The sequence below is a fragment of the Delphinus delphis genome, chromosome 5, assembly GCF_949987515.2.
Source record: "Delphinus delphis chromosome 5, mDelDel1.2, whole genome shotgun sequence".
Classification (NCBI taxonomy): Eukaryota; Metazoa; Chordata; class Mammalia; order Artiodactyla; family Delphinidae; genus Delphinus; species Delphinus delphis.
Window position 1 is genome coordinate 30,709,189 of NC_082687.1, and position 14,085 is coordinate 30,723,273.

Here is a 14,085-nt window from a genome sequence, read left to right on the forward strand (position 1 = left end):
TTGCTTGTGAGATTTTGTGTACTCCCTTTACGAGTGAAATGTCTCTTTCCCTGTCCTTTGGGACTCCCGAAATTAAGCCCTGCTGGCCTTCAAAGCTGAACGCTGTGGGGCTCTATTCCTGGTGCAGGACCCCTGGGCAGGAGAGCTCAATGTGGGGCTTGTAACTCTCCCTCCTGTGGGAGAATTTCTGTAATATAATTATTCTCCAGTTTGTGGGTATTGATTAGATTGCAGCTCTGCCCCTCCTACCCGTCTCCTTGTGGTTCCTTCTTTATGTCTTTAATTTCCTGATAGGTTTCGGTCTTTTTCTGCAAACAGTTGTGATTTTAATGTGATTGTGGAAGGAGGTGAGCTCAGGGCCTTTCTATTCGGCCATCTTGGCTGATCTGCTGCATCCTTTTAAAAATTGTGACATAGTTAGTTCATTATACAGAAGTGCCGTATTTATTTAACCAGACGGTTGCTAATGGATATTTGGGGTCTTTCCAATTGTTTACTATCTAAACAATGCTACAAAGGACATCTCTGCAGTTAGAGAGGTGCTAGTGTGTAAGAGAATGTGCCTGGGTTAGACCACAGAATATCTGTGTGACCTTGATTAGACCAGCTCCTTTGCCTCTCTGTGCCTCAGTTTCCTAATCTGTAGAAGAGGGAAATGTAGTTCACAGGATTGCTGAGAAAATTTCATGAGTTAATGGTGTAATGTCTTCAGAATAGTATCTGGCACAGAGAAGTGCCCAGTAAGTGTCAACTCTTTGCTACTATTCAATATGTCATTTTGTAAGATAAAAGTATATTTATAGGATAAATGCACACAAGTGGTTTTGCTGATCAAATTCAGTCTTTGAAGACCGTTGCCAAATTGCCCTTTGCAGATAGAACACCAGTTTATGTTCTCACCTGAGGTGTATGAGATGGACCCATTTTTACTTCTCCTAAGTCACCTCTTGAAATGTGTAAATCTGGACACTGATAGTATATAACTGAGGCCCATGTAGCTGTTACTGAGGAGGGAGAGATTTCAAGATAAAATCTTCTTCCCCCTGAAAGTTTTCAGTGATTCTATATTTTGGCTTTTTATTTTTATCAATAGGACATCTTGATGATAAACTGATCATAGCAATAATATATATGTGAGTGGTTAACTACTTTAAACCAGTACGTTTTTACTATGAACTTGTAGAATCTTTTGCCTACTCTTCGATGAGAAAATATAGTCTTTTAAATTCTGGTACAGCAGTGATACCATTTGTTAGATTATTATATTTACATGGGAGGAAGTCTTTCATTATTTTTATGTTCATAAAAAGTAAAGAAATGTGAAATTAGAACTTTGTGGTCTTAGGTTACCACATAAGTGCTAATATTATTCCACCTATAATTTCAAGATACCTGTATTGGCTATTTCAAGTACCAGTGATTTACTCCACTTCTGTCATGTCTGTAGTGCACAAAAGGCCCCCAAACTCCTTGTGGCCCATTTCATAGACTGGTGAAGAAAGGTGCTTTGTCCTAATTGGCGTAGGACCATATTCTTTGAGCCTGTTGCTGACATTATAATAAATGCTAATCACTTTGTACCTCTGATGCCACACCTTGCAGTGTTTTGAGTTGGAGTGGAAGTATCTAACCAGCCATGAAATTTGTAAGGCACTGAAGCCTGCCCTGATTGTTACTCAAGATCATGGTTACTCACAGGCTAGAACAACCCCCAAGCTGCTGAAGTGGAACTTTCTGTATCACCGAAGCCACAAAAGCTCCATGGCTGTCTCTTCAGTAACACCTTTAGAATTTGAACTGGCTGTTAGTCTCTGTTTTGGGACTCTTCATGGTTTTCCAATGAATGCATCTTTAAAGAGGCGTTTAAACATTTTTGAAGGGAAGAAATTCCTTTACCCTTTTTAGAATTGGCTGAAAACTATAGCCACCTCTCTCCAGAAAAATCTGCCCACAATTTGTGAGATTCGTGGACATATATGGAATTTTATTGTTACTACACTCATTGCACTTATGTCTTAAACCATGCATGGATGAAGGACATTTTCGAAAAGATCTTTTCATGTTGCTATTCCAAAAGAGAATCATCACATCATCTTAATTACAGTGCAGGTTGCATATTTGAAAATTTTCACATAAAGGCACATTTGAAAGGCTGCTGGTAGGGAACTAATTCTGATTAATAGAGCTGCAAAGACAAGTATTAGACTAAACAGCATAACTTTCCAAAGGCACCAAGACATGTTGGTCAAAAACTTACATATTTTTGATCCAGGAACATTTCTTGAGAAGAGCTTCATTAGTATGAGAGAGTTCTTCTTAGAGAGCGATTCCAAGCATCTACCTCAAATCTCTGCTTTAAAATGCTACCCCACAGAATTTGTCAGATAAGTTTATCTCTGAATTTACCTTAGCTAAATTTTAGGGTTTCATGGCAGATATTGTAACTGAGTTGTCCCTTAATAGCTTTCATCAAGATAGTGATGTGACAGGACGGTGCATACTACCAAGACGATAGTGATTGATTGGGTTGTTGGGGAGACTTTGCCCAAGAGTGGTCCAGTTTTCACGTTTTGACGAATTACTCCGTGTGTGTAAGAGACTTTCCTGTTCAGGCACCATTCACTTGCTACAATTTTCAAAAGCTGTAATTTTTACATTCCAAATCCTTGCCACTAGGGGTTTAGTTTCTTAAGCAGCCTTAAAAATTAAGTCCCATAACACATTTTAGGTATGTTTTGAATATTAATTTTAATTTTTCTTCTCCATTTATTCTGTTTACCAGTCACTTGCATGGCACTCGGGTATGACCTAGTTGGCTGGCAGCTTATTTTAGTGAAATTAAGATGTAAAACATGGTGGAATTATTTCATGGCATTAATAACAGTTTTCTGCAGTCTGGTTACTATTTTGAGGCATGCATTTATCAAAGCCTGAAACCATTTGGAATGCACAGATTGCAAGAATTTTCTTTGTGTACACCCTCTGTGTTAACTGGTGACCTACAACTTGAGGGAACAAAACAAGGTGTACTTTACTGAGATGATGGATAGTGAACAATGAATGAGCCAACAAGTTGAGGGAGTCTTAGGACAAGGTCCAGGAGAGTCGGGGCTATTAGATGCTGGCTTTATCTCCAACAGCCCAACATTGCCATATGATACGACAGCAAGAGAGAAAAGGAAACTGGGCCAGAGGATTAGAGAACAGGGAGGATATAGTCTTAATAGGATTTTATTAGGCTCTAAGTAGAGGTTGTCTGAGGTAGTCTGACCCAAAATGAATTCCCCCCACTGCTATTAGTTATAGTTGAGGGCACACGGTTCCCGTCTCTTCAGGTTTTCCCAATATTTGAAGAGTCTTCACCCTTAGATGGAATTTTACTTGATAAGCACATTTATTTACAGTAATAGACTCTTTATGTATTTAATAGCAGCCAATTCAGAGCCTTCCGAAGTGCATTCTAAAACAATGAGTTTTTCTACTGGCAGTTGCTCAGGAAAAAAACAAACCAAACACAAATTATATTTGAGATGGTTGATTTCTGTGCTTTAGGTTCCTTAAGTGAAATATGCATTAATCATGAAAGAATACAGGTAGAATCCAGTTTACAACTAGAATTCTTTCAAAGATTTTTGTACCATGGACATTATCCTCCTTTAATGATTATCTGATTACCCCTCCCCAATTAGTATAACAGTTGCTAAAGAGTATGTAAAATGATGACTTTTGAGCTGGGAGAGACCTAAGAAATAATCATTTAGTCCTAAGTACTCCCCCAAGCGAGGTTCCAAAGCAAGAGTCTCCTGCTGGTTAGAGCTGGAGCTAGAGTCCTGGGCCCTGTCTCCCAGTCAAAGCTTACGTCCCTGAGTAGGGACCTAAGTTTTCTGACTTCCATGCTTGGAGAACTGAGCTCAAAACTCTTAGCCCTGGTGCTTTGTTCCCCACTTTAAATCCACCTATCCTCTCTGACTGTCTCTAGAAACCAACCAGAGGAATATCAGGAGGGAAGGAGAAGGAGAGGTAGGAAGGGAGCCTTTCCATCCAGTTCAAGATTTGGTGACTCACTATGAAAAGACTTGGCCGTGCTTCTCTTTTTTCTCTAGGCCTCTCCTAACTGTGCTCTTGACCTCGCCTTTCTCCTCCTCTTGCCCCATCAAAATCCGCCCCCCTTTTTTTTTCTTCGGTATCTTCAAATTCTCCATGTTCGTTGATTCCTTCTCATTAGACCTACAAATATGATCACCTTTCCCTTAATAAAAATGTTCCCTTGGCTGTGTCTCCCTTAAGGTGGCCATCCACTTCCTTCCCTTCAGGATTTTTTTATAGTCCATTATTAGAGGATATTATATTTAAATATGTAAAAGAATTGAAGGATGGTATGAAATAATATATAATTAAATGCCAAAACATATACATTATAAGTCCAGCCTGATAGTGAAAGAGAGCTATATTAAAATATAGTCATTGGTAGTTCAGGAAAATATGTGATTTTGACCCATTTACAGCTCTCCTAAGTATTGTAGTTTTTGAGTTTTGAGAGGGTCTGAAATTAGATAAGATGTCTGTCTGGGAGGGAGGTAGAAGGATTTTTACATTGGAAAGAGGTATGATCTAGATGACCAGAATCTAGGCTTTTATGATTATATGGTACATTTTATAATTCTGTGATATGGAAGCATATGCTTGTGCTTTTTTCATAGTCAAATAAAAGATATCATATACTTTCAAAAAAGGGTAAATAAAAATATAGGTAATTCTTATGTCAGTTATCTCTGTCTTCAACAATATTTAATAGAATTTTTCTCTCCTTATTGATGGAAAATATTTTTATATATAATATTAATGAGATATATAAATGTGACCACTCAGTAATGTCTTTGGAAATAATATAGTCGGTTCTGTCTTTGAAGTATAGAAACTGTGCTGATATCTCAGCGTACGTTCATACGTACATACATAATACATACATGTATTTTGATAGCTCATCTCTTCCCCCCAAGACCAAAAACCTCAACAACCGTACCACAATACCACATGCAACCACTGTGGGAAGAGTCCTTTGGGTATTTTTTGTTGGTGGTGGTTTGTTTGAAGAAAGGAAAAAAATCACTTGTTAGGGGCTAAACAATTTCTAGAGCTTTCTGTCAGGCATGAAATTCGAGTTGATGTGCATGTGTGTATTTATGGGCAGAACAGGCTGCATGTGTGCCAAGAGCAGCAAGCTTTACCCTAGCCATTCCCGACTTCAGATGCCTTAGGCTGAAGAGAGCAGAGGGCAAGAAGCGGTGACATCCAGCGATGCCACATGCCACAAGCACACGATCTAGCACCTGCAGCCTCTCCTGCCTGCTCACGGCCTCTTGCTTAGTATTGTCCTTCTGTTTTCTTCATTTGGGATTTTTAGCTGTTGTCTGAGAGTTAAGTAAAATGCTTGGAATTGGAAAAAGGAAAGGCTGATAACAGGAAAATGCAGAAATATGTTGAAAACCTTCGTGCTTGAGGAAATGGGTCCTTAAACATCGCTCATGACTATGGACCATCTCTTTCATTTTCACACTGCCCTGGGGACATGCCAGTGCTTTACCACTTTAACCTGGGAACGAGAGAGAGAGTGGCTTCTGGGTGCTGAGGTGGTGTTTTCTTTGACAGGGTCTCCTGCAATAGCTTTTCGCTTCCCAAACGTGGCTTGCTGGACTTGCCTCCCCCTCTGCTTTCTCTCCCAGGTTCTCTCGATGTTGTGGTTTCTACATTCATGGCATATTTAGATTTTTCAGGCATCTGCCTCAAGAGTATGATTGGATAAGCATCAACGGAGATGTACTTTTCTCAGAGAAGATACAGATTCCTTAAGGGGACTAGGGCTAGGGATTATAGCCAGGAGCGAGGAGAATACAGTTTCTAGAAAGAACACTGGACTAGGAGTCCAGAGACATTTCTGTCTCCATCAAAACTGACTTGTAAGTTTTTGGCCTCAGCTAAGAAACTTATCCTGTCTGTACTGCGGTCTCACTGTCTGAAAAGACTGCATGTGAAGTCCCTTTGAGAACTAATGTGAAGGATCTTAGAGAGCATCTGTCTATTTTTGATTTAGAGGCAATTGGCATGATTTATGTTCCCTTCATACCTTCGAAGAAGAATCTGAGAATCCCAGAGCTGGAAGGCATCTCAGAGAGTCTTCTACTTTTTCAACCTCTGGGATAAACCCAAACACTCTGATTTTCTTCGTTATTATCATTACACCATCTGAATAAGAGACCTTGACATTTTCAAAGAAATATAGTGTTTAGGACAACAAGGAAGTTGAATCAGAACTTGTTTTATCTCTTTTTCTTTTTTTTTTTTTTGCGGTACACGGACCTCTCACTGTTGTGGCCTCTCCCGTTGTGGAGCACAGGCTCCGGACGCACAGGCTCATCGGCCATGGCTCACGGGCCCAGCCGCTCCGCAGCATGTGGGATCTTCCGGGACCGGGGCACGAACCCACGTCCCCTGCATCGGCAGGCGGACTCTCAACCACTGCGCCACCAGGGAAGCCCTGTTTTATCTTTTATCACTTAAAACAGGGTTGCACAATGAGATACCGTCTAGAAGGGCTAGCCTGCGAACCAAAGTGAGGTCAAGAGAGTGGCGGGAGGATCACAGGGAGTGTGTGTGTGTGTGTGTGTGTGTGTGTGTGTGTGTGTGACTGGGAACACATACTCTGCGTGCATGGGCAGACACTCCTGATTTTTAAAACACCAGTTTGGCGCAGTGTAACGTGCGTCTCAGTGGCAAAGGGCCATGTTGGTAATGGACAATGTCTTATTGAAAACAACACATTTGGGCTTCCCTGGTGGCACAGTGGTTAAGAATCTTCCTGTCAATGCAGGGGACATGGGTTCGAGCCCTGGTCCAGAAAGATCCCACATGCCGCAGAGCAACGAAGCCCATGTGCCACAACTACTGAGCCTGTGCTCTAGAGCCCGCGAGCCACAACGAGAGGAACCACCGCAATGAGAAGCCCGTGCACCACAAAGAAGAGTAACCCCTGCTCGCCGCAACTAGAGAAAGCCTGTGTGCAGCAGCGAAGACCCAACACAGCCATAAATAAATAAATAAATTTATTTTTTAAAAAAGAAAACAACACATTTGTATTATTAAGAATTATATGTTGGGGAATTCACCAATTTACATAATAAAACATAGTCATGAAAGATACATGTAAACTGTTTCACTTACAATATCTATGCAGTCCTCATTCTAAGAGGCTTCCCTCTTTCCACACACCTTAATCCCCCATCATTCTCCTTAAGAAATGTTTCTTTCCCCAAAATTATTAATTCTTACATGTTTTCTTTTCTTATGTACTAAAATTTATTATAAAGATCTTTTAATGTTGATTGGTAAGTCTTCTACGCCAACAGAAGTACTTGTTTTGAATATTCCTTTAACTATTTTCCAGTGTTTAATTTCTCTTCCCACAAAGAACTTGATCAATAAATCTAACCTGAATCATCACCTGAAGTCCCCTCTCTCACATTTTATTGTTTATAGAAGGAATAGTTGATCAGTGTTCTCCTTGTAATACCCTTCATGTTAGTTACTCAGTTGAAAATATAGCCTCATTTTTTTTTTTTAATCTTTTGGTACTACAAGTCTGGAAATTTTATCATGGACTTTGTTTTCCAGTGCTCTGGTAATTATAATGTAATTACTTTTCTCTGAACTCTCTCTAGTCTGTACACTAAACAGATAACGTTTTGAACTGTCCCCAGTCCTTTTTTGGGCTGATGAATCTAAGATAATAATACCAGTATCTTAGTGCTTTTGTCAGAGAGTTAGCACCACACAACTGGATCACATTGCCTGTATACTCTGTGACCTCAGTATCTTTTTTTCTCCCCACTGGCCCTGTTGGGTCAGGCTTGCTTCATATTTTGTCCACATAACTCATTTTTCATCGATAGGTGCGCTGCTGCCTTGTCCTCACCCCAAGTAAGCACTCTCTTGTTTCTGATGGATCATTTCTGTATGATTTGTCAAGGTTACTTGGAATTCTCTTATTTTTCAGGAAAGCTGGAAACCTTAACTTAGGTTGTAGCCACGAAATGACTGAGAATGCTTTCAATTCCATTATGACAGTTATTGATTAAAATAATCGGTATTATTGGACCCAGGAGTCTGGGTGCTATGTTATAACTCCCCTAAGTTACATCAAGCCATTTATTTCAGTCACTATTAACTAACGATTTTCCTGTTTCTGGGTGTTTCTACACACCACTAACATTGCTATCGTAGTTTATTGCTTCTGGAAACTAGATTTGAGTGATATAGAATAATAATCTAGGAGGTTGTGGTTGGTGATAGTGGACAGAATAAATCCAGTAATTGTTTAATTTATTCATGTAGCTTTGGTAGCATCATTATTTTGTATATTTAATAGCACAGTGAGAGAAAACAGAAGAAAGGCTTCAGGTTGAGTATAAATGTCTATTTTGTTGATATTTTGCTCCGTGTTGGACTTTGAGAATGTCTGTGTTTTGATTTTAACTTAAGTCAGTGTCCTATTTAATATATGAATGTAATGGGATGCCTTTTTTGTTATTGTCATTACAGGTTTCGAAGGTGACAATGAAATGTGAAGAAGTTACATTTCTACTGTGATACTTGAAAGTTAGTGACTGCTTACCAAATTTTCATGAAAATTAAATATGACTTAGAAGCATTTGGTTTTTGAAGGCTTATGATGTCATCGGTTGCGACAGAAGGCAAACTCCGGCAGGCTGTGAGCTTGCAGGGAGTTGACCCAGAAACATGCATGATTGTATTTAAAAACCACTGGGCGCAGGTAATGTATGAGTTCCACCTTCTTTGCTGGTTAGGTAGCCCTAGAAGCCTCTATTGCACTGAACCAGAGTTCCCAACCTGTGTGACAGGTGGGCTTCTGGAAAACATAGGGAGGAAACCCTTTCAGGTAGGAAGAAAAGCAAATTTCTCTGCTTGCATTCCTAGAATGGTTAAAAACCTTGGTTTTCATGAAAGCAATTAGGGGACATGCATGTTCCTCAGATATTTTTATAAGAGTAGCAGTTGGCCTTCAAGTGACTTGTCCTTCACTTTGCAATACACTTGACCATGAGTATATCCTCTTTCTTTCCCTCCTCCCTGCTTATTTCCATTCAGTCCTTAAATGCTACCAATACTAAAATACAAATTTATTAAATATTTGCCAAGTGTTGTGCCGAATACATCAAATACCTTACATTTAATCTTCTCCGCAAACCAGTAAGGCAGTTGGTTTTAGCTTCCTCATTTTACAGATGAGGGAATGGAAAATTATAGAGGTTAAATAGCTTGCTTGAGATTATACGACTAGTGAGTTTCCAATCAAGTACTGAGACCTTGGTCCCATGACTCCAACCAAGACCAGCGTATTTGACCTCTGTGCTCTAGCATTTTTCAGGCTGGTGGTCCCTATTCATTTAAAGAAAGAAGGTGCCTGGAAGTATCTGAATTCATTACAAAGCTGATTATAAAAGTTTTTTTGATTATTCATTTTGACTTCTCTGTGACTCTTCTCTGATCTGCTTGTATGGATAATTAAGGGTTGAATGGTCAGGAAACTTATCAGCTCGCCCCTTTCCTCAGGGAGTTTCCAAGTAGTAAAATAAATAAAATCGGGGTTCTTTACTACTTGTACAGCATTACACTCCCCAGGTGAGCTGGTAAGTGGCTATTTATGTGACAGTTTTTTAATGACTACCCAGTTCCTTCCTGTGGCCGGAAACAGCCCATGGGTTAAAGCACTGAGCCTGTAAATCACAGCAATTATAAGGGGACACAGTTTAGATCAAAAACAAAATCAGTTCTGCTTCTGGGTCATTTACACTGTGTGGCTTCTTGTCAGTATCCAGTGTAAAGCTTCCAAGATTTTCTTATGCATTTCCCCTTCTCTGACTTTTTACTGTTATAGTCTTCATGGGTTTGCTCTGGATATTAAGGGCACATCTGCTTTAGCAATGGGAAGAAAGTAATTCAGGAATTTTCCAGATAATTAGAGTAATTACCGTTGGCATTGTACTTTAGTGCTGACGCATACCACCCTCTCTTTAATGCAGAAAAATATTGAGTTGAGGGTAAGGATTACTTTATCAGAGGGATTGGGGTTTAGTTTATTAAACACGTCCTTTCCTAAAGTGGGTACACTCTTGGTCTCATTATCGTTTCAGCCATTTCTTTTAACTTTGGCCAAGTTTCTTACCCCTTTAGTCTTAATTTTTCCTTTTAAATAAATCTGGAAAATGCCCTCAGTCTCTCTCTGGTTCCAAAGGCTCTTGAGGGCCTTACTGTTACCTTTATGAATAAAAATACTGGTTGAAGAAATTCATGTCGATGTCAATGTGATTACAGTCGTCCCTTGGTATCTGTGAGGGATGGGTTCCAGGACACCAGCAGATACCAGAATCTGTGGATATTCAAGTCCCTTATATAAAATGATATTTCCATATAACCTACGCACATCTGCACATCCTCCAAATCATCTCTAGATTACTTATAATATCTAATGCAGTGTAAATACTATGTGAATAGTGTAAATACGATGTAAGTGCTATGTAAATAGTTGCCAGTGTGCAGCAAATTCAAATTGTGCTCTTTGGAACTTTTTGAAATTTTTTTCCAAATATTTTCGATCCATGATTGGTTGAATCTGCAGGTGCAGAACCCGCGGATATGCAGGACCGACTGTATTGTTAAATGGAGATTTACTGAGCCCAAACTTCAACTACCTCACTGTGGGCGTCACAGGTGGGACGTAGAAATGTGTAAGCCTTCCTTTGGGCTTTTAAGGAATGTATAAGCTAGTTTGGATGACAACGTGAGATACATTATTATAAACTGAATAATATTGATCACAGGAATTAAGTCAAGGGAAGGGACTATTACGGATGGAAATGGCCTGTGAAATCCAGGAAGTGAGATTTTGTTAGCTTGACTGTGGGAAGAGAAGGTTTTGATGACAGAAAGGAAAAGAACATTTTAGAGAAGGGGTGTTAGGAACAAATGTTCAGCTTTGCCTTTTTTGGATGGTTAGAAATAAAAAAGGTGAGGAAGTCAGGGCAAGGCAGAGCTGTGGGGCTAAGTTTGAGGTAAGGAATGAGACTTTCAGCTGATAGAAATAAGGGCTACTTATTGTTTTTGGAGTTTCATGCATTAGCGCTTTGCTGTGAGTTGTTCAGGCTGGGGGCGGATGAAGAGCAGTTGCAGAGGACTGGGAAATGAGCTACAATCTGACACAAACTTCTGTGACTAGTGTGACGTAGCCCCCGGGTTCCCCTGAGGCAACCCAAGAAAACTGTAAGGCTGGTAGGAAATGTGTAGACAGAACTGGGTGACAACATTCTATTTACCAAAGTGTTCCATTAGCTGGCAAGTACTATGCTTTTTCAGATGTGAAGTTAGGGAAAATGAAGGCAGCAAAAGTCAGTGGTGTCCAAAGTGCTTCTGTTTGTTAGGATACTTCAGTACAAATTCAGCATAATTAACATATATTCGGCAGGTTCTGTTCTACTGTTCGCTAGGAGCTTCTACTTCAGACCTTGAGTGGTGGTCAAGGATACCCGCTTACCCACCTACACTTGGCAGTCTGTCAGGGACAGCTGGTTATACAGCCATCCATCATCTGAGGCACGATCTGAGGCAGTCTGAGATTCAGGGGGGGTCGCCAGGGGAGAGACCTTGAGTGGCCCAGTGGTGCACTTGAGTTTCCAAACCGGTCCCTGGGTCCAGTGCTCTCACGTTATCCTCAGAATAGTTCTATAGTGGACCTCCAGGAATAGTTAACATTGGAGAATCCAGGCTCTAGGAAGTAGCCTCTGGCCTGTACGTCCTCTTGTCTTCTGAGGTACCATCTTGTGCTGCAGTAGACAGAGCAACGAACCTAAAACCCAGATTCTGTCTGGGGCATTCCTGTAGTCGGACATTTCAGTGGCATCTGGCCACCTACAGGCCAGGATGGCAGATAGGGCTCTTTATGTTGTGGCCTCTTTCACTCCTTGTCTCTCATTTAGTCTCCAGAAATGCAAAATTACTTGGAGTTCCTAGCCATCCCCTCTCCTGGCAGCGCACCTCGTGCTGTTTCATGCCTCTCTGCCTTAGGCACTTCCTCTTCTTTCTGCCTGGAACATCCCTCCGCCTGGTTAATGCAACTTTAGAAGAGCTAGGAGACTTGGAAAACATGTACTAATATTAAAACATTTGCTATAAATTGTTACCAGTAAGAACCTTAGACTTGCATTTAATGATCAGTGATCTTCAGAGGAGGGGGTCAGGGAGAGAAAGAGAATGTTTAAATTTTTTTTTTTTTTTTTTTTTTGCGGTACGCGGGCCTCTCACTGTTGTGGCCTCTCCCATTGTGGAGCACAGGCTCCGGACGCGCAGGCTTAGCGACCATGGCTCACGGGCCCAGCCGCTTTGCGGCATGTGGGATCTTCCCGGACCGGGGCACGAACCCGTGTCCCCTGCATCGGCAGGCGGACTCTCAACCACTGCACCACCAGGGAAGCCCCGAGAATGTTTAATTTTTATAGTAGTCTATAAGAACGGTTTATAGTCTAGTAGACTGTTGTTTTTATCTCTTGCCTTTGCTTCTTCTGAATGGAAGAGAGAGCAAGAAGTAAGAAGCATTGGTCCATCAGATAACAAACTGCCCAAGTATATTGCCATGTGAACTAACCCGCCACCACACACACACTAGGTATTCTTTTGTTGTTGTTGCTTTTTGTTTGTTTGTTTGTTTTCGCTGTGTTGGGTCTTCATTGCTGCGCGTGGGCTTTCACTGCTGCGTTGTGGTGAGCGGGGGCTACTCTTCATTGCGGTGTGCAGGCTTCTCATTGTGGTGGCTTCTCTTGTTGTGGAGCACGGGCTCTAGGCGCACGGGCTTCAGTAGCTGCAGCACACGGGCTCGGTAGTTGTGACACACGGGCTCTAGAGCACAGGCTCAGTTGTGGTGCGTAGGCTTAGTTGCTCCGCGGCATGTGGGATCCTCCTGGACCAGGGACCAAACCCGTGTCCCCTGAATTGGCAGGTGGATTCTTAACCACTGTGCCACCAGGGAAGTCCCACACTAGGTATCCTTAATGGCACATTTTTACTTTGTGAAACTTCATGGCCCTTGCTCTATTCATTCTCTATCCTCTCCTTTCACATACCGAATCAGTATTAGTTATGTACTGAATGGTGTCTGCTCTTAAAGCCAGGAGAACAGAGGTGAAAAAAAATCAATTGGAAATGCACATTTCTGTGTGCTTGTTAATGGCGCAAAGCTTCTCCTTACCACCCTCAGCCTCCAAATACAAGCTATTATACAATTTTTTGAGCTAAGAACATTTCAGAGTTCAGATAGAGTAATGGTGATGGATAAAGAAAAGCTAGTGGATTTAGTAGCCTTTTTCTTCTTGGAAGGGGACGGGGATGAGAAAAAACTGAATCATCTGGATTAAGTAAGTCAAATGTCCTCCTACAATAATAAAAAATAGACAATATGTCCTATGTATGGTAACCTGTTAGAGGTCCAAGTAGCCTGACTCCATTAAAAAAGCAAAGGGCACTTATACATGGCTTTGAGATCTGCATTCCAGTCTGTTCCCTGTGACACTCATTCCCTCACTCTCTTCATCTTCACTCCTTTGGTCTGTGCCTTGTCATGGACTAAATGACAGAGAGAAATTACATGAAGTCTTTGAGAGATGAAAAGTTAGAAAATATTACGGAACTCTGATTAACCTTCTCAGTATCTTAGTAAAGTGATGTTTGTTAACATTTAAAAAATGTGTGTCTCTCTTCTCAGCTTTTCAAGTAGCTCTAAACTTCACAGTAGAAAGTAAAGCAGAACAAAAGCTATGCTTCCTTAGAGGGCCAGGGCATGGAGTTGTGCCTCTATCAGACTCTAAAGTGGTTGAATATGAGAAGTCAGAAGCTCTCCCACTGTATGCTCGGTGATAAGTCTGTTTTCACTGTGGTTGGAATTACAGGGTTCTCTGAAATATTATTACATATATCATTACTCTTCAGTCCCTCCCCTGATACTGAAATTAAAAAAAAATTTAT

The 14,085-nt window shown here is 40.9% G+C and overlaps 1 protein-coding gene across 7 annotated transcripts in view; it reads left to right on the forward strand.

Moving 5' to 3' along the window:
- FHIP1A (FHF complex subunit HOOK interacting protein 1A) overlaps positions 1-14,085 on the forward strand; it is a 269,316-nt gene that overhangs the window by 156,967 nt on the left and 98,264 nt on the right. For 6 of the 7 annotated variants that reach the window (XM_060012143.1, XM_060012141.1, XM_069540682.1 and 3 more), the window contains one exon: positions 8,596-8,827. In XM_060012143.1, the coding sequence (XP_059868126.1) occupies positions 8,723-8,827 (105 nt within the window). In that variant the 5' untranslated portion in view covers positions 8,596-8,722. Of the gene's footprint in view, positions 1-8,595; positions 8,828-10,624; positions 10,786-14,085 lie in introns of those variants that run through there. The other variant, XM_060012147.1, reaches the window with a different exon arrangement.